Raw genomic sequence first — 26,367 nt, 5'->3', positions numbered from 1 at the left:
CGTGAGAATTCTATTGTTTAAATCTCTTCAATTTATATTCCTATGCATAAACACATGCAGTGGGTTGCTTCTGAGTTTTCATAAGTGCGAGGGGTTTGTGAAGACCATTTTTACCAGCATCCCCAGCCTGCTGCTCAACATTGGACAGCCTTCTAAAATGATATGCCTTGTGTCTCAGCAGGGGAATGCAGCAAGAAATGAAATGGGAGCAAAAGTTTACCTGGCAAGCCTAACGCTGCCAACTCTGGGTTGGGGAACTCCTAGAAATATTGGGGGTAATGGAGCCTGGGGAGAGGCAAGGTATATTGCCAGAGAGTCCACCCTCTGAAGCTGCCATTTTCTCTGAGGGCACTGTAGAGATGAGTTGTAATTCAAGGAGATCTCCAAGCCCCACCTTCAGGTTGGCAACCCTATTTTTGCGCTGTTCCCAACCTCCAGCACTAATAGGGGGGCGGGGGCGCTCAGGCAGCTGCTGGGGGGAGGTAAAAATTGTTTCTGCAAACTTGCTTTCATCACAGAAATCTCGGTTCCAATATTTTGTGTGCGTATGCCAAGTGAGTGCGTTGTATGTGTATTGTTTTTATTAATGCGTTCCTCTGCTATGAATCCATCATTTAAATTGTAAAGAAGTTATCTAACTTAATGATGAAACACACTGTAAATTCTCTCTTTTTTTCAGAAAGCAGAGTCACACATCCCGTTTGGTTGTTGAGTCATAAAACCCACAGACCTGTCATGTAATCAGATGTGGGTCATGATTTACATGAATGGGGAGGGGGAACAATGCAACCCTTTGCAGCCACCCACAGTTCATTTCAGGTCTGAGAACGCCCTCAAAAATCTGTTTCTAATTTTATGGAAAACCCTTTGAAATTTGGCACGGTATAAAGTGCAAGGAGGGGGGGGGGGAAGTCTGCTGGAGAAATTTGGCCTCCGTCTGAGAAAGCTGACTCTGCTTTTGCAAACGGTTTTCGGAGGTCCAGTGTCCAACATCTAGAAGAGCGAGGGAGAGCTAGAAATCTCTTAGAACACATCTGGAAGAATGAAGGTCTGTAAAAACACACACACAAACTTACTAAAATCTGATTTTCAGCTTTTTAGAAGGGCTGCATCTACTGTGAGGAAATATTTGAGGCAGGCAAATGTTTTTTTGTAAGAAAAGGGAGCGAGAGCTATTCCTCTCATACTTTAAGGAGAACTGCTGTTGGCATGCATAGGCTGCTGAAATCCTATTGTGTTGGAAGGAGGGGGGAATAAGTTACAACAAAAACCATAACACTTCGGGCTTTCAGGAAAGACACAAATTGTTACCGGTTTCTATCCCGCAGACCCAGATGAAAATCATTGTTGGAGCCGCCTCGTGCCTTTTGCTGGCTTTGCTTGTTACATGCATTGTATTATTTCCTCCAGGAGGTAAGATGACACCGGAAAGACTCAAAACACTTAATCCTACGCCCGGTAAGGCTGATTCCACTGGCCTTCTTTTCCATTGGATTTAACATGCATAGAATTTGGAATGAGATTGATATATGCTGACTTTTTTTTTTTTAAAGCTAATGGTTGGTTCAAAGAATTGGTGTTTCCTTTTTTCAAGTTTTTTTTTCCCCTCTCTTCTTCTTGACATTGCTAAGCATTTGATAAGGTGTAGGACCATTGGGGTGACATTATCCAGATGCCAGCACATGTCAATGCAAGGAGTCTTTTCAGGTGAAAAGCGCTCCTGCGTTAACAGGTAATTTACTTTGACAAGGATGCAAGGAGTGTTTTGAACAGCCATCTACGTGCTCGCGTTTGTTTTGAACTGATGACCTTCACGGTATGTTCTCAGGTGCTGCCGGTTGTTGAGTTTTAGGTCCAAGGTTTGATTCATCTTTATTAGGATCATCCTTGTTATCTTTATTTATTATCCAGGGTACATGCAATAGGCAAGCAGTCGCTTCTTGCAGGACTTCCTTACGTGACATCCTCCTGCTTTGCACAAAACCAGTTTTGATCGTTCAACATATATTTATGGATTGGCTTGGATCCATGAAAGGGATTTCCATCCACAGAGCATGATTTTCTTGTGCCTCTGCAGCCCCAGATGCTTTCTGAAGTGCTGCTTCTAGTGGACGGGGGACCCCAGGATCAGTGTTTCAGAGGGCACCTTCAGTTGGGGGGGGGGCGGTGTGGAGTCATGTTCTGTAGATGGGGATCCTTTTTGTCTGAGAAAATGCTCCAATGGATGCTATTACTACCAAGGCTAAAACTGCCGTTGTAAACACAAAAACAGAGCAGCAAGTTCTATCGATCTTAGCGGGATCACTGTTGAGCAAACTTGCTTGGGATTTGTACAGACAACATTTAAGAGGAACAGAGGCCTATATAGGCTTGCCAATCCCCCAGGTCCCAGCGGGGGTTCTCCCGCTTTCCCAGGCTCCTTCCCGCCCCCAGTCAGCTGACTGGTGGGGGAAGCCCCGCCCCCCACAGCCACCATGTGACTTTCCCCTTCCAGAGGCTTCAGTCTCCAATTGGAAAGGCTTCCTCTTGGGATGGTGTGTCTGTATTACTTTGAGGAAGTTGGCAGTAACTCGTGAGTAGAAATGCCAATCTCTCGCTTCAGAGTCACCAGAAAAGGGGGGGTGGGATGTTGACTCAGCACTTCATTATTCCAATTCTCATAGGGTATAATGGGGAATTAATCTGGGGGTATCAGGGGCTCGGGGGGGCAGTTTTTGAGGTAGAGGCACCAAATTTTCCGTATAGCATCTAGTGCCTCTCCCCAAAATACCCCCCAAGTTTCAAAACGATTGGACTAGGGGGTCCAATTCTAGGAGCCTCAAAAGAAGGTGGCCCTATCCTTCATTATTTCCTATGGAAGGAAGGCATTTTAAAAGATGTACTGTCCCTTTAAATGTGATGGCCAGAACTCCCTTGGAGTTCAATTATGCTTGTCACACCCTTGCTTCTGGCTCCGCCCCAATGTCTTCTGGCTCCACCCCCAAAGTCCGCAGATATTTCTTGAATTGGACTTGGCAACCTTAGGCCTATACAATTTAATGCCCTTTGCATCTTCTCTCTTGTTGCTGTGTTAATTACTCTGCTGACAAGGACTACAACTGCAGGATTCCAGAACATTGTTTTTTTTAAAGAGGCTTATTGTTCTTGGTCCATATACACATGCAATACGCAGGCAATTCCTTCTTTGCGTACATCTGATAAATTTAGGATTTTTTTGCCATGAGAAAGCTTGTGCCACAATATATTTATTAGTCTTTAAATCCCCACCTTCAAAAAGTTTTCTCATTACGTCAGTAATATTTACAACAACGTTGCGAGGTTGGCCAGTATGAGCCCTCTTTTCAAGATGGAAGGCCTAAGACTGCAAAAATAAAGGCTTGACTAATACAGTTAAGTGAGTTAGTGATTTCCAGCTCTGTGATTTCCTGACTCATCCATCATTCAGCCTCTTCACAAGACTCTGCATCACTTCTCAATTGACTTTTTCACATCACTGCAGCTTCTCTGACTGAGGATAGAGATATGCCACGGCTGATGTTTACTACTAGGAGAGTAGAGGACAACACACTTTTATGTAATAGGTGGGTGTTGGATCCCAGACCAACTTTTCCACTCACATAAGGCACCTGTCAGTGGAACAAAACTTCCTGCCTCCCCCCCTCCCCACTATGGCTTATTGATCTCCACAAAATGCTGCTCCCCAGGGTCAGGGGACTCTCTGGAACACCCTGAGTAGTTAATTGAGGGTCTCTAGCAGGAAAGGGGAACAGGTGAAAATTACCTCATTGAGGGGTGAGTTGGAAACTTTGAAGACTGAGATTGGAGGTTTCATTTTCGTTGTTATGTAACAAATAAATCCATGTGTATAAGAATTTCATAGCTAGTAATCATGTGGGACATTGTGGCAGGCATATTTCCTGGTCTCAAATGTTGACCTGATTTTGTTGGTTAGCTGGGACTTGCTTTTTGAGGCAGAAACACCAAATATACAGCATAGCATTGATGCCTCTCCTTTAAAAAAACCTCCCAAGTTTTAAAAAGATTAGACAAGGGAGTCCAGTTCTCTGAGCCCCAAAAGAAATTGCCCCCGTCCTCCACTATTTCCAATGAGGTGAAGGCATTTCAAAGGAGAGCGGTCCTTTTAAATGTGATAGCCAGAACTCCCTTCAGAGTTGAATCGTGCTTGTCACAACCTGGCTCCAAAGTCTCCTGGCTCCACCCCTAGGCTCCAGATATTTCCTGAGTTGGACCTGGCAACCCTATGCATTGATCATTGGAGGGACGGTGGCTCAGTGGTAGAGCATCTGCTTGGGAAGCAGAAGGTCCCAGGTTCAATCCCTGACATCTCCAAAAAAGGGTCCAGGCAAATAGGTGTGAAAAACCTCAACTTGAGACCCTGGAGAGCCGCTGCCAGTCTGAGTAGACAATACTGACTTTGATGGACCGAGGGTCTGATTCAGTATAAGGCAGCTTCATATGTTCATATGTTCATCTGCAGTAGAACAGCTAGAGTATTTAATGAAGGGAGCTTTGACTCTTGAAAAAATCTTGTTGGTCTGTTTAGGGTTACACTAAACAAGAACCTCTTATAGAGCGTTTATGAAGATCAATGAAGGGGCTATGAAGTCCGCTAAGAAAGAGTTCTATGCGGCCTCCATAGAGTCTGCGAAGTCGCGCCCAGCCCAACTTTTTAGAGTAATTCGGTCATTAACAGTCTTGCCATCAGGCAATCAAAATGGTAGAGAATTGGATATTGGCTCTGAGGCTTTTGCAACGTATTTCACAGATAAAATCCTGACTCCCCGCCACGATGGATACAGTATGCGAGCTGGAAGCCCCTTGGCCGTCTTCTGGTCCTATATTGCAGGGGTCCCCAATCCCCGGGCCGTGGACCAGTACCGGTCCGTGGCATGTTAGCAACTGGGCCATGAGTTGTATAATTATTTCATTATATATTACAGTGTAGTAATAATGACATTGGATTTATATCCTGCCCTCCACTCTGAATCTCAGAGCGGCTCACAATCTCCTTTGCCTTCCTCCCCCACAACAGACAGCCTGTGAGGTGGGTGGAGCTAAGAGAGCTCTCCCAAAAGCTGCCCTTTCAAGGACAACTCCTATGAGAGCTATGGCTGACCCAAGGCCACTCCAGCAGCTGCAAGTGGAGGAGTGGGGAATCAAAGTTCTCCTAGATAAGAGTCCACACACTTAACCACCACACCCCCAAAAAGTGCACAATTGTATAATCTTGAAACCATTACTGTGCCCCCCCCCCGGTCCTTGGAAAAATTGTCTTCTACAAAACTGGTCCCTGGTGCCAAAAAGGTTGGTGACCACCGCTATATTGGACTGCTTCAGCGGGCTCTTGCCAGAGGATGTGGACAGGATCCTAGCTGCAGTGAAGCCTACCACTTGCCCCCTGGATCACTGTCCATCCTGGCTGGTGAAACCAGTCGGGATGGTATCAGGGATTCTCTGGGTGATATTGTCAACTTGTCCCTTTCAACAGGGACCTTCCTAGAGAAATTGAAGGAGGCAGTGGTTTGTCCGCTTTTGAAAAAAACATAATTAGACCCTGGGGTCTTGGCCAACTACCGCCCAGTTTCGAATTTACCGTTTCTGGGTAAGGTAGTTGAGAAAGTGGTGGCGGAGCAGTTACAGGTTTTCTTGGATGAGACATCCGCCTTGGACCCATTCCAGTCTGGCTTTCGCCCAGGCCATAGGACGGAGACTGTCCTAGTCGCTCTCACAGATGACTTAAGACACCATCTGGATCACGGCGGGTCAGCACTGCTGATACTTCTTGATCTGCCAGCAGCATTTGACATGGTCGATTACGACCTTATGACCCACCGCCTCACCGTTGCCGGAGTTCGGGGGTGTGGCCTTACAACGGTTTTCCTCCTTTCTCCAGGGAAAGGGACAAAGGATGGTGCTTGGCGGGCAGACTTCCTTGCAGCATCCACTTGTATGTGGAGTGCCGCAGGGAGCCATTCTCTCGCCAATATTATTTAACATCTATATGTGCCCCCTTGCCCAGATTGCCTGAGGTTTTGGACTGGGTTGCCACCAGTACGCTGATGACACCAATTCTATCTGTTGATGAGTGGTTGGCCAGTCACCGCCCCTGACCAGTTGTCCGAGGCATTGAGAGCCGTCGCTGGGTGGTTACAACAGAGTTGACTGAAGCTGAATCCAGCTAAGATGGAGGTCCTGTACCTGAGTTGGGGTGGGGTGGGTATAGGCATCAAGCTCTCAGCTTTGGACGGTGCCACATTGGTGCCAACCCAAAAAGTGAGGAGCTTGGGAGTGACCTTGGATGCCTCCCTTTCCATGGAGGCCCAGATCATGATGGTTGCCAGGTCTGCCTTTTGTTATCTTCAGCAGATCAGACAGCTAGCACAATATCTATCCCCCCAGGACCTGGCTACAGTGATCCATGCAATGGTCACTTCCAGACTAGACTACTGTAACTCGCTTTATGCTGGTTTACCCTTGAGACTGATCTGGAAACTGCAGCAGGTGCAGAATGCGGCGGCTCGCCTGCTGACTGCACCACTTTTAGGAGTGGGCATTCAGCCAGCGCTCCACAGTCTGCATTGGCTGCCCATCGAGTACCGGATCCGCTTCAAGGTTCTAGTGCTAACATTTAAAGCCTTACGCGGCCTGGAACCAATGTACCTGCGGGGCCATCTCTTTCCATATATGCCCAGGAGGTCGTTATGTTCAGCCTCCCAACATCTGTTGGCCATCCCCGGCCCAAGAAACGCCTGCCTCGCCTCAACTAGGGCCAGGGCTTTTTCAGTCTTGGCCCCAGCCTGGTGGAATCAGCTCCCTATTGAGATTCGGGCCCTACCTGGCTTATTAGCCTTCCGTAGGGCCTGTAAAACGGAGCTGTTCCGCCAGGCTTTTAGCTGAGGCTGCGGGCGTCTATTCTTGATCTGGTTGGCCTCCCTGGCCAGCACTGTCATCTGTGCTAGGAACTGGAATAAAAACTGCCATCCCTATGAGATATCATGATGTGAGATGGCTAGGCTGGGCAATATGTGATGTCATGGTAATCTGAGTGCTGTTGAGTTGTCTGTTTTAAAATGTTTTTATTGCATTTTATTGTTTTATTATATGTTGTACTCCACCCTGAGCCCTATGGGGAATGGGCGGAATAGAAATTTACTAAAATAAATAAAAATAAATAAAATAAATAATACACTGTAGATAAGTATAAAGGGAGTATTTAAAGTATTTTTACCATGGCATTTATTATATAACTTGGTTATCTGTCAGTATTTTATACAAACATAGAAGATCATGGGGAGGGACAGTGGCTCAGTGGTAGAGCATCTGCTTGGGAAGCAGAAGGTCCCAGGTTCAATCCCTGGCATCTCCAAAAAAGGGTCCAGGCAAATAGGTGTGAAAAAACCTCAGCTTGAGACCCTGGAGAGCCATGAATGGGGCTGTGGCTCAGTGGTAGAGCATCTGCTTGGTAAGCAGAAGGTCCCAGGTTCAATCCCCGGCATCTCCAAAAAAGGGTCCAGGCAAATAGGTGTGAAAAACCTCAGCTTGAGACCCTGAAAAGCAGGGAAGGGATGGTGGCTCAGTGGTAGAGCATCTGCTTGGTAAGCAGAAGGTCCCAGGTTCAATCCCCGGCATCTCCAAAAAAGGGTCCAGGCAAAATGGTGTGAAAAACCTCAGCTTGAGACCCTGGAGAGCCATGAATGGGGCTGTGGCTCAGTAGTAGAGCATCTGCTTGGGAAGCAAAAGGTCCCAGGTTCAATCTCCAAAAAAGGGTCCAGGCAAATAGGTGTGAAAAACCTCAGCTTGAGACCCTGAAGAGCCGCTGCCAGTCTGAGAAGACAATACTGACTTTGATGGACCAAAGGTCTGATTCAGTATAAGGCAGCTTCATATGTTCATCATTTTTCCTGGAACATGCATCGCAAGTAATAAAGACGGCTTGGATCTTATAATGTCGTTTCCTTCCTTCTTCACTGCGACTGTTGCGGAGGCTTTCTTCCACTGCAGCATCCACTTCCTCTTCTGCTGGCACTTCCTCATGTGCTTATCAAGAATTTTCAGGGAGCCCTGATGGATGCGGAAGTGCTAGCAACATAGGAAGCCAGCACTGCAATGGAGGAAAGTCTTCACAATGTCCAGAGAGAAGTGCAGGGAGAGCAATGCCATAGGATCCGAGTATTTCATTATTTTATTAAAATAATTTTATGTTCCTTTTCAACACATAGTAACTCCAAGGTGGGTTAACTAATGCAGTCAGCGCTTTTTTTTGTAGCAGGAACTCCTTTGCATATTAGGCCACACACCCCGGATGTAGCCCATCCTCCAAGAGTTTACAGGGCTCTTAGTACAGGGCCTACTGTGAGCTCCAAGAAGATTGGCTGCATCAGGGGTTTGTGGCCTAATATGCAAAGGAGTTCCTGCTGCAAAAAAGGCCTGAATGCAGTAGTAAAAAACACAATGTATGATAACAGTAGAAATAAAATGTACAGTGTAAAAGCACAGAATTAAAACTCACAAATTACAGATTAAGGTCACGTCCTTACTAAACGTTTGCTTTATATTTTCTCTGTTGCCCCCACTCCATTTCCAGTTGAAATACTTTCAAAATGTTGCTTCCAGATTGATAGATCTCCTGTACTTTTTTAAGCCAGGCTTTCCTTTGCCCATTGGATCCAGGGAAGGATCGCATTTTTGGGATGTCAGCACTCTCATCACCCCAAAGGTGGTGATGTGCTGCCCCCCTTTTCCTTTGCACATGTGTTGTATCAACCCAATGGCACATGAGATGCTTTTCCCAGGACAACTGAAACTCTCATGTAAGAGATTCTGTCTTACTCCCCCTGTCTTTTAGCCACTCTGAGGATCCCTAGTTCCCCAGAGAATTTGCAATATGAGTGAAAGAGATAGCAGGTATGGAGAGAAATCTCTCCCCCCAGCCTCCTTGGTAACTAATCCCTCCTTTGTCTGATCACCTGAGAGCTGTTTTTAACATTAAAAAGAAAAGAGGACTTTTAATAGTTAAGCAGACCATTTTACTGAATCCAAATCCCCAACTGAATCCAAATTTAGCCAAATCCCCCTCATATTATGAGCATCTACTACAGTGGTCTATCAATATGTGGTATGGTGTAAAACTGGGGCTGGGGGGGGTGGGGGAAACCGACATAGTTAAGAAGCTAGAGCAAACCCAGGTGGAAATGCCCTAAGGACCCCTAACTCAAAACCTAACAGTTAGGGTCAGGAACTAGCAAAAGTGTTGGTAAAAAAGCAGTCATTCTTTAAATAATGGTTTCTAATCTCTCAACAAAGCTTGTCTAATACAAATCAAGGTTGGCCGTCCTGTTAAAGACCACCAAAGAAAGTGCCAAAAGAGCCTTCTTGGGAAAGGGCAAGGGTGGAATTCTAGCAGGAGCTCCTTTGCATATTAGGCCACACACCCCTGATGTAGCCAATCCTCCAAGAGCTTACAAAAAAGAGCTTTGTAAGCTTTTGTAGGATTGGCTACATCAGGGGTGTGTGGCCTAATATGCAAAGGAGCCCCTGCTAGAATTCCACCCCTGGGAAAGGGTATTTCATAACCTTAGTGCCACCACCCCAAATACTCTGCTACGCCTTGTCACCTGGGGAAGCTCCAGCAATTGTGGTGATTCCAAAACGAGCAGGAGCATATTGCAGAAGGCAGTCCATTAACTGGGCATGGGTTGTAGCGGAAGCATTTATCCCCCATATTGAGGCTCTGGATTAGAAACTGTCAGCTTCTTTTCGAGGGAAATGAGCTTTTTCACAACCCTTTTATTTTCAAAGCTTATCGCCAACTCAGTATTTGCTTTGATAGTGATATTTGCTTTGATAGTGATATTTCAGTTATCTGGCTTACCCTTCTGTCTTTTCTTTATCTTGATGGCTTTCTTCTGCATTAGTACTAGTGAGGAGCAGTGTCAACAATAAACTGACATGTGTGTTCTACAGTAACAGTTACTTAACAGAAAAATGCCAAGTGTTGCCATTAAAAATATGTACCCATTAAAGTAAACAGAAGTGAATATTTGCCTTTAAGAGTAGCAGAAGTCCCCGAATGTCCTTGTCAGGCCTCTTTTTGGGCAGGAGCTCACAGGAGTGGAGTTCTGGAACCTCTACATTTTATTGTGCTCTTTCTTTCTCCTTCCCCCCTCGCAAAAAAAAAAATTGCTTCAGGGCTCCATTGTTCAAACCTCCTGTGAGAATTTTGCTAAACTCTAAGATTTCACAAGCTTTCTAATATTTTCCTCCACAAAAAAATGGGAAATAACCAAAACATATAAAGCAGGCAGATGGAAATGCCACTGTGGCCACATAGGAGAAAGTAATTTTAAAAGTCTGATGGGAGTAAAGTTTTGTCATGGGTGCAGTCAGACGTACCATTAGTGGCGACACAGCTCCGTCTGGCTGACGGATTAAATGTGTTCGTTCAGACATCCACATCTGGCAATCGAGCGTCATCCAGGGTTATCCTGGCTTGCTACTCCTGAATGGCGCATTAATTTGACAGCACGGAAAGTCCGGCCCTTTTTCAAAACAGCGGCACAAGATCGGCTTTTTCATGTTTGGACAGCTCACGTGCGATACTGCCTCCCACCTTTTTTTTAAAAAAAAGCCCCAGCAAACATGCGCATTGCCAGATCATCCGGGAATCTGAGGTGACGCTTCTGCTTCTCCAATCAACACAGGATCAGAGGGGGGGGGGAATGTTATCCCACTATTCAGAACAGGAAAAAAAAATCTTTTTTTCAATGTGGAGGATTTTCAGATATCATTGTTACTGCCAATTTCTAGGAAAGTAATTCCTGGCAGTTCCTTGGTTTGAACTGGCAATGTTAATTCCGGAAACTTTCCCCCTTCCCCCCTGCCTCTGAAGCAACGTTTGATTTCCCAGCTCCAAACAGTTGGGCGCATGTTCAATGGACCCCCCCTCCCAGAAATCACCATCTGATTACGCATGCTCCAAGAAAAGAGCGTGATAGTATTGGATGTCTGATCGCTCAACAACAGAATGAATCGCATTCTTGGATGCTCGTCTGAACTGCCCTGCATCGAATCAATATTCAGCGGTTCAGATTTGAGCGCTACACACCCGCTTTTAATGGTATGTGTGACCACACCCCATGACAATTATAATTCAAGAAGCATTTTAAGGTAGATAAGAACATAAGAGAAGCCATGATGGATCAGGTGAATTGCCCATCCAGTCCAACACTCTGTATCACATAGTGGCCAAAAAAACCCAGGTGCCATCAGGACACTAGAAGCCCTCCCACTGTTGCCTCCAGGCCGGGTGCTGGAGTTTCCAGCACCCCAGGCTAGATGTTGCTCCTCCGCCGCCCCCCCCCCCCGCCCGGTAGCTCGATTCGCACACACAGAGCGCACGCACATGTCGATGACATCATGATGACGTCACTGCCACCCCCACCCAACTTTGTGGAGGCCACCTGAGCCTCGGGAAGCCTCCTCAAGGTGCTCCTCCCCCCCTCCTGACTTTGAGGAGGCCACCCGAGCCTTGGGAAGCCTCCACAAAGCGCTCCTCCCCCCTGCAGCAGGGTGTGGGGAGAGGGAGAGGGAGCGCCTCATGGCACCCCTAGGCCAAGTGGCACCCGAGGTGGCTGCCTACTTGGCCTACTCCTACGCACTGGCCCTGGTTGCCCCTCCCAAGCACCAAGAATATAGAGCATCACTGTCCCAGACAGAGAGTTACAACAATAGGCTGTGGCTAATAGCTACGGATGGACCTCTGCTCCATATGTTTATCCAATCCTTTCTTGAAGCTTGCTATACTTATACCCACCATCACCTCTTGTGGCAGTGAATTCTATATGTTAATCACCCTTTGGGTGAAGAAGTACTTCCTTTTATCCATTCTAACCTGACTGCTCAGCAATTTCATTGAGTGTCCACGAGTTCTTGTATTGTGAGGAAGGAAGAAAAGTACTTCTTTCCCTACCTTCTCTATCCCATGCATAATCTTGTAAACCTCTATCATGCTGAGATGCTGAGCTGATATAATTTAGTACACCTTCCAGTGATGTCAGAGTGTGTGGTAGATGCAAATGAGTTGTGCTAATGAACTCCAGCACATTTTTTTCCAATGAAATGACCCCTGGTCCTTGTTGTAGAGGAAAAGGGACCATCAAACAGCACTGCATTGGGATGTGAGTGTTAAGAGTAGGGTTCAGACATTTGAAAAGAAAAGCCCACAAGTTACGCTCTCCAAAATTGATCAGCAAAACATCCAGGCTTCTAGCAAGAATTCAGGCTTGAGAACCCATTGATTTGTCTTTGTGGTGGCCCATGATGTCTGTAGAACTCTCCTACAACATCACATTTCAAATGAATCTATTTCTTCCTGGCACTTTTCTTCATTGTCCAACTTTTATATCCATACATAGTAATGTGTTGATCTAGCAGGGCTTTCAAGATATGAAGATTAGTGTTAAAATCTTAGGTGCCCCTGTTTAGAAGGGAAGTCAACTCCTTGAGGAATGATTTGTCATGCATATCCCCTTCTTGAATAGACAATCTACACATTCAAGGGTGCTTTGAATACAGTTTCCGTGCCGGATCCTTACTCCCAGCTGGTTCACATGTGATTCTCCTGGAAATAACCTGAGCTGATCATTTGTGGAAATGATTAAGGAGTTACGGTAGGGATTAAATATTCAATCAGATTTGACATACCACACTATCTGTATGCACTGTCCATTCCTAAATTGAGAAGAGTGTATATGGTGGCACGTTACAGTTCATTTCCATATGCACAGATGAAGGGTGGTTTTCTGGGCATCTCAGCAAGTCAATGCTATTGTGACTGCCCATTAGCAACTATAGATTCACTTGTCAGCATATTTTTGTTGTTGTCCAAAACGTGCAACTGTGAGATAAAAGTTTCTGAGGAAATGGCTATTAAAATGTTCTTCCTTTTTGGAATCTACAGGGTTAAAACTTTTGCTGAGCAGTCTGTGTCACAATCATATAATAGATGTGGCATATTTCTGTTATACTGTCTTTTAAAAATGTTTAGAATCTTGTAAAGTTTTAAGAAAAAATTTATGGTGTATGGCCTGAGAGCTTTGGCAGCCTTGGAGCTTCAAAAGGTGAGGACAGGAGATGGGAGAAAAGAGCCTCGTGGGCCTGATTAAAGCCCTGGGTGAGCCAATTTGGTCCTGCAGGCTGGACATTCAACACCCCTAGCTTAGGGGATGTGGTGTGGGTGAGAGAGAGCAACTTGTGTGTTTTCCTCCACTGGTAATTTCCTGTTGCTGGCAAATTTCTTTTCTAATGAGAGTATCTTAATATTTTTGATAGGTAACACAAAACAATTATCAGTCTTTCTGGATTCTTTTGAGAACCCAAAACATTTATTGTCAGCTTGGGTAGTCTCAAGTTAAAATGTCTTCATATTTTTATTGCCTTATATTATTTAGTTTACTTAAGTTTTCCAAGGATTAGATTCTGATGAGTCAGCTAAGGAAAAAACCTCAGAAGATTACAAGGAGAGGGGGAGGAATTCAGTCTTGAACATGGCCAAACTGAAAACCTGGCTACCTATATATTTGTAACATTTTAATGCAAATGTGTATAAAGTCAGGGGTAGGAAAGTCAGATTTCGACCCAGGTGTGATGGACTGCACTCTTAAAAGCTTAGAAGTGATGTATAAACAGATAAAGGACTGTGAAGGGTTAAGTCTTTACAGAGCCAGAAAGCCTTGAGTGACAGGCTGTTCCAAGAGATCTGTTTGGCTAGCATTCACTGAGCAGAAAAAGACTTCTGAACTGGATGCTGAGGAGAATTCTGTCTGATTTCACCTCTAGCTGAGAAGAGTGGAGTATTAACCATTTAGGAATTCAGCCCTGATTGAGAGCAGTTTAAAACAGACAGGAGAACTGGGGAAAGTTGGCAAGGACAAGTGGGTAGTTAGATGGTCATTCCCATTCAGGCCAGAGAAGGGGGAGAGATCTTGTGATCCATTCAAAGCAGGAGTTAGCGCTGAAAAAATGAAAAGACTCCTGGCCTGGTGTGGTTAGAACCTGCCTTTAGAGACCTTAAGAGTCAGTTAAAAACTCAAAAGGAATACTGGTGTTTCAAGAGAAGGGGATTGGCTACTGGAAACCAATAGAGCTAAAGAATACTGAAAGAAAGTGTACTGGAGTATTTGGGAAAACACTGGAACAAAAGGCTCTCAAAGATTTAAGTAACTGAATTGCTTAGGAAACTCTCATTAACCTAAAACATAAGAACTAAAGTCTGGTTTTACCTCATAAATTGTCAGCCCTTGATTTTACTTGGCCTTTCCCCTCTATGTTGAATAAATAGGGTTGCCAGGTCCTCACCAGTGAGGGATCTTGAGGGGGGTGTTCCTGGAGGAGGCAGTGATGTCCCCAATGTGATGACATCATGCAAAAGAGACATAATCTCATTAAGGACATAGCCCCATAGAAGGTACCATTGGAGCCGATTTGCAAGAACCATTTAAAGGTAACTTTCCCTTTAAATGGTTTTTGCAAGAGGGTGCACCAGTGCTCACACTCCTGAACTCTAAGCAGTGAATTTGCTGTTGGAATTCAGGCGCGGTCAGCTGCTGGCACCATTCATGCCTGAACTCCAAGTGGCAAATTAGCAGTTTGGAGTTCAGGCATGCAGTCAGCGGTTGCCCCCTTCTCTCCCCTCCTGCAAGATATAAAGAGCTCTGCAGCTAATTGGCAGGCCAAGTGCTCCTGCCAAACAGCTATAGGACCCCTTAAATCTTGCAGGATGGGAGGGAGAGGAGTGACTGCTGTTAAGGGCAGAGCTTTCCCTGTTGCCCAACTGCCTAGACAGGAACCCATGTGTCATGGGCTGAGCGTTGTTGGGAAGAAAAGTCCAGGTCTGGTCCAGAATCAAGCCAGGAGAGTCTGAACAACAGCCAAGTCAGGAAGTCAAGGGTTTGGGAGCATGGTCATCCAAAGCAGGGAGTCAGGAAGCCGAGAAATCCAATCAAGAGTGAGAGCTGAGGTGGATGTGAGGGTGTCACGGATGAGCTTGTTGCTTCCATGGAGAGCCCAGCCGTGAGCAGGGGGCTAAATGGGCCTCCGGTGACACTCCAATTAACAAGCAGGGAAGCTCCTGTTAGAACTCAGGGCTCAGCGACCGTCTTCCCCACAGGCCTGCATCTCTTCGACAGGTCACTGAATCCTGGCGGAGTCACTCTTGCAGCTGAGCTACCCATGGAGATGAGTCAGGCAGGCTTCCAGCTTGCAGCTGCTGACCAGGTGTGGGGGATGCTGACTCGGGCAGCAGTGGCGAGGTGTCCACGTTCAGAACATTAGAGGGGCCACCTGCGGGCTCTGTTGGTGCTGTCAGCTCTGGCAGGGGCTCAGCATGATCGTCATTGCTGCCAATGACACCATGAAATTGTGGGATCCTCTACCCCCACATGAGAACTGGCATCCCTATGAATAAAATATTTAGTTAATTTTTAATTCTAAAACATCTCAAGTTCCATTTTCAGTGGTTTAATTTAAAGGGTGATTCCAACTGTGCCAGTTAAAGTTTTTCAGGAAAGAAGAAAACAGACCGCTAGGGCTGATCAGTCAGAAAGTAGAAGAAAAATGGAGGGAAAATCTTGCCTCTGGATGAGGGTAGTGGACGGGGGCCACATATTTTAATAATTGAATATTTTAATGTTAATATTTAATATTTGTTATTTGTTCTTGTGTTGTTTTACTTATTGATGCTAATGTATGTCGCTGCAAGACTCTTTGGGCGATAAGGGACTAAAAAATCTAATAAAGAAATAAATTGGTCCATCGAGTTCAGTATTGCCTATCCAGACTGGCAGCAGCCCTCCAGGGTCTCAGGCAGAGGTCTTTCACATCACCTGCTGCCTAGTCTTTTTAACTGGAAATGCCGTGGATTGAACCTAGGATCTTCTGCATGCCAGTGATGCTGGATTGTTTGATATTTTATGTCTGGATATTCAAGGGTGGGTTTTTTTAATTAGTGCCGCTAGCCACCTTAGAGTTCTAACATACAAATTACTTAAATGCCAATGGAATACACAGATCCCAGCCATCTATCAAAGTGGCAGCGGGCATCCTTGACTGTCACAAAAATCAAATACCGTCTTATGTTAAACAAAATATTAGAACAATTCTCCTGACTCACCATCATTCAATGCGACTTCTCTAAGTATAACCTGAAAGAGAGAGATTGCCACAGTTAGCGCTGTGGATTGTAGTTTCAAAATGCTTCAGTCCCAACCAATTTAGTGGGAAATGTCCTTTAAATAATATTTTCCCCCCTGGCTTTGTGCATTGTTACTGACACTCTCTCTTCTGTCCTACTTCTAAAGCCCAGCACAGTCAAGATGATCTTCACTCTTTAACTTTAGAAGAATATCTAAATGGAGATTATCAGTACAAAACATTCTCTCCTTACTGGGTTTCAGGTAAGTTATCTGCTTATAAATATATGTATCTACTCTGTGCAAAGAACAGAAAAGAATGGGGCAATTGACGATTCATTTATCAACTTTATTTCTATGATAATTGACGGGTGAGGACAGGCATGCCAGCAGTGCACTGGCGCATGACATCACTTCCAGGAAGGGGTGGATCATTCAAGATCATTTTGCAAAGCCAGCAGTGGTTTTAAAGAGTATTCTTTTTTTTTTTCTTAAATAAATGTTTGTATTAATTTAGCAATGCAGATAAATCAGCCAGCATTTTTTCTTAATCAAAGAGATTTCTAACTCCGATGTGCATATCTACGACATACCAACTGAAATATTTATAAACGGAGTTATATTTCCCTAAGTCAATTCACTTAAATGAAAGAGCGTCACTCTGCTCAGCACGCTGTAAAGTTGCTCTTCAGAAATAAAGCATTTGTGGTGTGAAATGTCGGGTGAGTGGAGGATATCCCTTCTCTAAATGGCATCCTGAAAAGGAGCCGTTAGCTTTGTCTTGGAACCCCTATATGTGCAGTAACGCATAGCTCCCATTGTAGTCGGTGTTAACGCCCATCATTCCCTGTGTAATTTGTCGTGCTCTTTTGGGCCCTTCAGAACGACATCAAAATAACGTTGCTATTCATCCAAACCATGCAGGCCTGAAGATGTAATAGCACAAGTTTTGAGAAAATGAGTGTGGTGATTTCTTTCTGTTGCAGACTCCCCCACTTTGCCCTCATGCTGTCCCCAAATGTCCACTGATCCACTGAACAAAATATTGGGTGGCTGAGTAGGGTTGCCAATCCCCAGGTGGGGGCAGGGGATCCCCCAGTTTGGAGGTCCTCCCCCTGCTTCAGGGTCGTCAGAAAGCGGGGGGAGGGGAGGGAAATGTCTGCTGAGAACTCTATTATTCTCTATGGAGATTTATTCCCATAGAAAATCATGGAGAATTGATCAGCGGGTATCTGGGGCTCAGGGGGGGGCTGTTTTTTGGGGTAGGGGCACCAAATTTTCAGTATAGCATCTAGTGCCTCTCCCCAAAATACCCCCCAAGTTTCAAAAAGATTGGACCAGGGGGTCCAATTCTATGAGCCCCCAAAGAAGGTGCCCCTATTCTTCATTAGTTCCTATGGAAGGAAGGAGTTGAAAAGGTGTCCTGACCCTTTAAATGTGATGGCCAGAACTCCCTTGGAGTTCATTTATGCTTGTCACACCCTTGCTCCTGGCTCTGCCCCTAATGTCTCCTGGCTCCACCCCCAAAGTCCCCAGATATTTCTTGAATTGGACTTGGCAATCCTATGGCTGAGTGAATTGCATTTGTGTGGGGGGGGGGAGTGGCGTGTAGGAAGGAATACCCTGTTTTACAAAGTTCACGTAGGGCTGGATACACCTTGTTGTGTCTGTTTCTAAAGCTGTGTTTTTCTCCTCCTTAAGGAAACGAGTATCTTTACCAGTCTGCAGAAGATGATGTAATTCTTTACAACGTTGAATCTGGGCAGTCAGTTGCTCTTGTGACTAACAGCACCCTTGTATGTATTAGAAATGGTGTTTGCTGTAAATGGATGGAATGAGAATTAATTGAAGGGACGACCATACATAGGATTCTAATTAACATCTTAACCTTTCAGAGCAAAGTGAAAGCCACAAACTATGCCTTATCCGCCAACCAGAATTTTATATTGTTGGAAAGCAATTACTCTAAGGTAAAAGGTAAAAAGCAATTACTCTAAGGTAAATTACTCTAATTACTCTAATTACTCTAATTACTCTAAGCAATTACTCTAAGGTAAAATATGTGCTTATTGTTTAGATGAGACTGGTATCTTTTGCAGTTCTTTTTGTCCTCACAGTGCTTTTGGCATGAAATCCTCTGTGAGAAAGTAGCAAGCACTCTACTTTTTCCAAAGAAGAGGAAAACGGATATCTCAGGGCACTTCTGCATTGTTTTTGTCACTTTTGTGTCCCTATTGGTTTGGTTGTTCCCTCCCTTCAGCGTGTTTTTGCTCCCTCTAGTGGTTGATTCAGTATTATATTGCAGTATGTCCAGCATATCTCCCTGTATATTTAAACTGCAGGACATACAGCAATGTAATAGCAAATCTACCACTAGAAGGCCCAAAATACATGTGGAAAAGAATTTTAAAAACTCTGATGCAATAGGGACACACAAGCAGCAAAAATGAGAATTCAGAACAGGGGTGTATTTAGAGATTTACGGGAAGTGTGGGAAAGGGGGAATTTCTTCGATTGCATTTTTCCATGCATGCCTGAGTAGTGACCCTGGACTTCCTTGGTGAGCCTCCGTCCATGTACTAACACAGGGCTGACCCTGTAGATCACCCTAATATCTTAGTCAATCTAGTCTCTGTACTACTTCTAGGAAGTTGTGGTGCTGGAGTGGAAACTCTCTGAGCAGTCTGGCAGTTTATATACTGAGTAACTTACACACTTTCTGGACTTACACACAGAGCTACCAGAACTGTTAAGAAATATTTCCAGAAGCTTCTGTATGTGAGAACTGAAATTTTAGAAGTCACATGGCTTTCATGAGGATATGGATGCTGTTTGCTTGATGTAAAGAAGCTTGGATGTTAGAAAGATTAGAGGCCTTTGTAGAAAACTCTGAGATGAAGCAGTGTGTTTCAGACACAATGATCATTCCTTTCTTTCTGATATTACTATTTTCAGCGTTGGAGGTACTCTTATACAGCGTCCTATCACATTTATGATCTTATTCATGGGTAAGAATAATATGTTTTCTTTTGTACTGAAAACCAGTTGCATTTGTGTAGAATCTGTGCTCAGTCTTTTGTTTACGTTCCTTTCAAACAGCATATTTTCCTTTTAGGAAAACTGAGATAGCTTATCAAATAGTCACATTGTCCGCAAACATATTTTCCATCTATTTTTGCTCAAAATTCTTTGGGGGTGTGATGAGCAATATGCCATGTGGGGATGACATGGAGGAAATTTTACATTTAGAACATGGATAGAAATTTTTAAAATAAAAGTGAGGTAAAAACTCAGGCAGACATACAAGCTTCAGTTGTTTGTCAGGAGATAGATGGAAGTACAGTAAGCTCAGAGTACATGTAATGTGGCTGACTTTTCCCCAGGGTTTTAATTGATGGGTATTGTTTTTTTTTATTGTCTGCTTCTATCCTGAGGACTGTTTGATGGATATCATTTTAGGATACTCAAAGTTATGCTGTTTTTATGGCTTATTGCACTATTGACGGTTCTTACATTGTTGTTTTTTATGATTTTATTGTATCATTTTTACTTTGCAAGCTGCCTCAAGCTGGCCTCAGTAAAGGCAGCAGATACATTTTCAATATACTGCAGTGTAAACACACAAAGAATCATCGGACACTGTTTTCAGCAGGAGGGTTGAGCCTATTTAATCAAATTTAAATAGCAGATTTAAATTTTTGGTGAACCATTCTCATGCATTTTAGTTTTTATATCTATTATACGCATGTCTGCATTGATCTGCTTGTGTGAACGCATTCATAAGTAAAAGTGTGAAAAGAGAAAATGTCTGAAACTGGGTGCAGGAGAACGCTGATGATGCCAGATAAATGGTGGGAACATTTGATAACTCAGGTGGGCAGCCATGTTGGTCTGAAGCAAGAGAACAAAGTTTGAGTCAAATGGCACCTTTAAGGCCAACATAGTTTAATTCTGAATATAAGCTTCCACATGTATGCACACTTTTTCAGATATATTGAAACAGACTTTGTCAACCATTATATATGCGTAGAGAAAGGATTGGGGGAGGGGTTAGATAACTCAGATAATGTCATTTGATAACTCAGACATTCACTGTGAATATTAACAGTTATTTAGAAGAAGAAGAAGAAGAAGATATTGGATTTATATCCCGCCCTCCACTCCGAAGAGTCTCAGAGCGGCTCACAATCTCCTTTCCCTTCCTCCCCCACAACAGACACCCTGTGAGGTAGATGAAGATATTGGATTTATATCCTGCCCTCCACTCCGAAGAGTCTCAGAGCAGCTCACAATCTTCTTTATCTTCCTCCCCCACTACAGACACCCTGTGAGGGGGGTGGGGCTGGAGAGGGCTCTCACAGCAGCTGCCCTTTCAAGGACAACCTCTGCCAGAGCTATGGCTGACCCAAGGCCATTCTAGCAGGTGCAAGTGGAGGAATGGGGAATCAAACCCGGTTCTCCCAGATAAGAGTCCGCACACTTAACCACTACACCAAACAAATGTGATTGACAGGATTCACTTACCTAAAAAGTGGGGAAATATTTTTAGATGTTCACATGTGAATGTTAACAGTCACGAGATTTCAGGCTTTAAAACTGTAAATTCAGTAGACTCCATTGGCTGTTAAAAGTACTAATTCATACTAACTTGTTTTGCTCTTTTGTAGGGTCTTTGCCGATGAGTATGCGCTTCCGCATGATATTCAGTATATATCTTGGTCACCCACTGGACACAAATTGGTCAGTAAGCTAATGAAGTGTGAGAATAATGTTACTTTTTGATGTGCTATATGAGATTTTATTTGCCTTTGATGTTTGCCTAGGCGTCATTTCACAGGCCTTTTATCTGTTCATCAACTGTGTTTAAAAATATTGAACATTAGAGATAACACTTCACTGGTGCATGGAGCTGTACCACATTAGAGCTATGTATACAGATAAAGCATATGCTTCAGTAGAGTCCTGATAGTGTTAGGCTTAGGGCAGATCCAGGTAGAGAATTTGACAGATCCAGGTACAGATTCAAGACAGTAGAGCCCCTTTACTTCATTCCTGAAAACTGCAGATTCTGGATATCTTCAGTGTCCCAAGACAGATCTAGAACTACTGGACTAGTAATTAATGAGCAAAAGTGGGGTTGCTTTCTGCAAATGAAGGGTTGTGATGGAACAGAAGTGATTTAAACATCATTCTTTTGTTGAGATAGGGGAGGGGGCAGTGTTACCTTGACACAGTGCTTCTTTGCATCTGATCTCCTCCTCCCTAGTGAGAGTGCACTGCTCATCTAACTCCTCTTTGTACAGGATCCTTAACCTGTCGTTGTTGTTCAGTCGCACAGTTGAGTCTGACTCTTTGCGACCTCATGGACAAAGTCATGCCAGGCCCTCCTGTCTTCCACCATCCTTAATCTACCCCCTCTGCTTCTCTTCTAAAACTGAGAAAATCAGCAAGAAAGAAAGTTTAAGGCTTGTCAGTCTAAAGTGAACACCATGCTCTTGTTACTGGAGATGCAATTCACTTGCCCAGAGCTCGTGGATGCGCAAAAATATGAATATGGACTCAGTCCCTTGTCTTTAGAGGCATCTCATATCTGTGAGTTCAAGTGTATGTTTTAAATCACTCAGTGCTACCCTTTCATCTGCAAAAATATAGTGGCTGGACCACTCCAAATATTTAACACATTTTATTCCACCCAGGAAACTCAAGGTAGTAAATTTGAAATCATACCCATTGTATCCTAATCCAGTGCCATGTAGTGGTTAAGAGTGTTGGACTAATTTCTGGAAGATTCAGGTTCAAAGCTTCACTTGTGCCATGAAAGCTCACTGCGTGACCTTCAGCCAGTCACACTCAGAACCTAAGCACAGGGTTGTTGTGATCAGGGCTTTTTTTGGTAGAAAAAGCCCAGCAGGAACTCATTTGCATATTAGGCCACACCTGCTGATGTCACCATCGTTTCTACAGGGCTTTTTGTAGAAAAAGCCCAGCAGGAACTCATTTGCATATTAGGCCACACCTGCTGATGTCACCATCATTTCTCACAGGGCTTTTTTGTAGAAAAAGCCCAGCAGGAACTCATTTGCATATTAGCCACACATGCTGATGTCACCATAGTTTATCACAGGGCTTTTTGCAGGAACTCATTTGCATATTAGCCACACATGCTGATGTCACCATAGTTTCTCACAGGGCTTTTTTGTAGAAAAAGCCCAGCACAAACTCATTTGCATATTAGGCCACACCTGCTGATGTCACCATCATTTCTCACAGGGCTTTTTTGTAGAAAAAGCCCAGCACGAACTCATTTGCATATTAGGCCACACCTGCTGATGTCACCATCGTTTCTCATGGGGCTTTTCTGTAGAAAAAGCCCATCACGAACTCATTTGCATATTAGGCCACACCCCCTGACACCAAGACAGCCGGGACTCCGTTTCTGTGTGTTCCTGCTTTTTTTTTTTTTTAAATGCCCTGGTTGTGATAGTAAAATGGAGGAGAGGCGAATGATGTAAGCTGCTCTGGACCCCCCTTGGGGAGAAAGGTTGAGTATAAACAAATCTATGAAATAGGGTGCAGGGAGACATAGTGACTTGCCCAAGGCCACACACTGAGCTGCACAGCTGAACAGGAATTTGGGCCAACAACATATCCACTATATCACATGGTAATCACTGCAATTGAAGATCTGTATATGCCATCGATGGTGGTTTCCCTTTTTGTACAAAATACGCATAGAAAATATGAATACAAAATACTAATGGAAAAAATGCAAATACAAATTTAGAACTATCAAATAGGAAAAAACACCCTCTAATTCCATCTAATTGTATGTAATTGATGACTATATGCTAGAACTAAGTTGTGCCAACCTCCATGTGGGGCCTGGAGATCTTCTGGAATTAAAGTTGATCTCCAGGCAACAAACTCCAGTTCCCCTGGAGAAAATGGCTGCTTTGCAGGGTGCACTCTATGGCATTATGTCCTGATGAGGTCCCTTCCCTCCCCAAACTCCACCATCCCCAGGCGTTACCCCCACATCCCCAGGAATTTCCCAACCTAGACCTGGCGATCCTAACCAGAACAGCCAGTAAATTAATCAGTGTAAAATACTTATACCATATCTGACACAAATGCACAGTAACGTACAATGTTATCTTGAACGTCATCATTCCAGTACATAACGAACATTTTGAGCTTTTTTTTGTAGGAAAAAGCTCAGCAGGAACTTGTTTGCATATTAGGCCACACCCCCTGACATCACCATTGCTTCACACATGGCTTTTTTGTAGAAAAAGCCCAGCAGGAATTCATTTGTTTATTAGCCACACCCTGACACCAAACCAGCCAGAGCTGCGTTCCTGCTCAAACAAAGCCCTGGGAACATGGACCATTTCTCCACAACTCTCAAAGGTAGCAGAGCCATTAGATCTTGTGTTATATCAGTTTATCATTTTGAATATCCCCCCTCTGATGAAAGAGTAAAAGGCACTTCTGCTCACAAAAAGGGCTCTTTGGATCAAATCCTGTATTTGATATAAAATAGTTTTTACTATATATGTGCAATGACTGCATAATGCCAATTGTGCCTTGTATATATTTTTTTCAACACAGGCGTATGTATATCAGAATAATATATATTTGAAACAAGATCCTAGAGACCCTCCTATTCAAATAACTACTAATGGAAAACAGAATGAGATATTTAATGGAATTCCAGATTGGGTTTATGAAGGTAACAGTATTGTTGAAGATTAATATTATTACTATGTAAAGTGATTGGATAGTAGAAAAGTGGGATGGTGCCAAACTTTGCCTCATTATATTTATTTATTAAGTTTTTATTGCTCACAAACTAACATGGTTTCTTAACATCTTTTATTTGGGCTTTTTATATCTCCAGTGCCTGTTCCCTCTGAAAGGAAAAAATGCATATTTCCCAATTATCTTTTAAAAGGACTTTTCTTTTTTGTGTCAGATGTCTGTCATAAAAGTGTTTACTTCCATTGTTATCAGGACATTCAGAAATTGTGAGATCTTACTGGGATTGTTTGCACTGTATATAACAACCTGTTTCTACATAGTTAAGGATAATTGTTCTTTTTCTTTCCTCTTTGTGGCCTCTGGTACTTTGTACCTTTATGTTTTCTTGCTAAGGTCTTTCCTCTTTTTTGCTCCTTTTCACTTAGTTTACATCATAGCTTGAGGACATTTTGCTTCTGAGGGGCACCACTGAGGTATATAGTAGGAGGGTTTTTTAAAAATAATTCTGGTTCTATAATAGAATTTACATCTATAAACTGGATCTGAGGAATGGGAGAACAAACTACATGATTAAAGACTTCCAGTGCAATCCTAAAAACACTTTTCTGGGAGTAAGCCCCACTGAATAGATCTGAGTAGAACTTTGATTGAGACCTCTCTCATTGAGAAGCTTAACATTTAAAATATGAACTGTTCTTAAAGAATACAAAAAAAAAAATACCTCTGTCCAGCAGGAATGTATTTGCATATTAGGCCATACCCCTAACATCAGCATTGTTTTGCACAGGACTTTTTTTGTAGAAAAAGCCCAGCAGGAACTTATTTGCATATTAGGTTAGACCCCCCCTGGTTGCATTTCACTGAGAGAATCAGTTTGCTGGCTACCAGCAGCCACTTGGGTGGAAGAGAGGAGCAGACTGAACCATTGGCTTGCAAAACAAAATAGGAGTTAATTGCACCTTTAAGACCAACTTAGTTTTATTCAGAACGTAAGCTTTTGTGTGCATGCACACTTCTTCAGACGAGGAATGAGGTACAGTAAGCAGAACCACATATAGCTGGTGGGGTTTGGAATGCCAAGTGCTACAAAGTTAAAAACCTATAGCAAAATAGTAAAATTAACAAATTCAGAAAACCTTTGATCTGGGTTGAATTAGCATAACATGTTTTATGGTTTTCCACGCTAATTCAACCCAGATCAAAGGTTTTCTGAATTTGTTAATTTTACTATTCTGCTATTTGTTTTTAACTTTGTACCACATTAGGGGAGGGACGGTGGCTCAGTGGTAGAGCATCTGCTTGGTAAGTAGAAGGTCCCAGGTTCAATCCCCGGCATCTCCAACTAAAAGGGTCCAGGCAAATAGGTGTGAAAAACCTCAGTTTGAGACCCTGGAGAGCCGCTGCCAGTCTGAGTAGACAATACTGACTTTGATGGACCGAGGGTCTGATTCAGTATAAGGCAGCTTCATATGTTCACTTGGCATTCCAAACCCCACTTTTATGTGGTTCTGCTTACTGTACCTCATTCCTCGTCTGAAGAAGTGTGCATGCACACGAAAGCGTTCTGAATAAAACTAAGTTGGTCTTAAAGGTGCAATTGACTCCTATTTTGTTCTTTTACTTCAGACCAACACGGCTGTCTATTTGGATCTATCTACATTGGCTTGCAAGTACTCTTGATTGATAGTTTGACAGGCCAAAGGCTGATACTGTACAGTCCCACTGAGCCCCAACCAATCAGGATGGTGAGATTTGCCATCATGAGAGGAGAATTATTACGAAAAGATTTTATTTGTTGTTTCACTAGAATTGTTGTTGTTCACTAGAAGCATAAGCAGCAAGGCAGAGTAATATCACAATGTATTTATCAGTTTGGTGTAGTGGTTAAGTGTGTGGACTCTTATCTGGGAGAACCGGGTTTGATTCCCCACTCCTCCACTTGCACCTGCTAGCATGGCCTTGGGTCAGCCATAGCTTTGGCAGAGGTTGTCCTTGAAAGGGCAGCTGCTGTGAGAGCCCTCTCCAGCCCCACCCACCTCACAGGGTGTCTGTTGTGGGGGAGGAAGGTAAAGGGGATTGTGAGCTGCTCTGAGACACTTCGGAGTGGAGGGCGGGATATAAATCCAATATCTTCATCTACCTCACAGAGTGTCTGTTGTGGGGGAGGAAGATAAAGGAGATTGTGAGCCGCTCTGAGACTCTTTGGAGTGGAGGCGGGATATAAATCCAATATCTTCATCTACCTCACAGGGTGTCTGTTGTGGGGGAGGAAGATAAAGGAGATTGTGAGCCGCTCTGAGACTCTTTGGAGTGGAGGGTGGGATATAAATCCAATATCTTCATCTACCTCACAGGGTGTCTGTTGTGGGGGAGGAAGGTAAAGGAGATTGTGAGCCGC

General features: G+C 43.8%; 1 protein-coding gene across 2 annotated transcripts in view; it reads left to right on the top strand.

Annotated features, from left to right (window-relative positions):
- Nucleotides 1-791: 791 nt before the first annotated feature.
- FAP (fibroblast activation protein alpha) overlaps nt 792-26,367 on the top strand; it is a 95,904-nt gene continuing 70,328 nt past the window's right edge. The window contains exons 1-8 of one of the 2 annotated variants that reach the window (XM_060257265.1): nt 792-1,048; nt 1,329-1,458; nt 16,377-16,472; nt 17,910-18,004; nt 18,104-18,178; nt 19,164-19,216; nt 20,876-20,948; nt 23,820-23,940. In XM_060257265.1, coding sequence (XP_060113248.1) covers nt 1,043-1,048; nt 1,329-1,458; nt 16,377-16,472; nt 17,910-18,004; nt 18,104-18,178; nt 19,164-19,216; nt 20,876-20,948; nt 23,820-23,940 — 649 coding nt within the window. In that variant the 5' untranslated portion in view covers nt 792-1,042. The remainder of the gene's footprint in view (nt 1,049-1,328; nt 1,459-16,376; nt 16,473-17,909; nt 18,005-18,103; nt 18,179-19,163; nt 19,217-20,875; nt 20,949-23,819; nt 23,941-26,367) is intronic. The other variant, XM_060257266.1, reaches the window with a different exon arrangement.

The sequence above is a fragment of the Heteronotia binoei genome, chromosome 16, assembly GCF_032191835.1.
Source record: "Heteronotia binoei isolate CCM8104 ecotype False Entrance Well chromosome 16, APGP_CSIRO_Hbin_v1, whole genome shotgun sequence".
Classification (NCBI taxonomy): Eukaryota; Metazoa; Chordata; class Lepidosauria; order Squamata; family Gekkonidae; genus Heteronotia; species Heteronotia binoei.
This window is presented reverse-complemented; position numbering and strand designations above follow the sequence as displayed.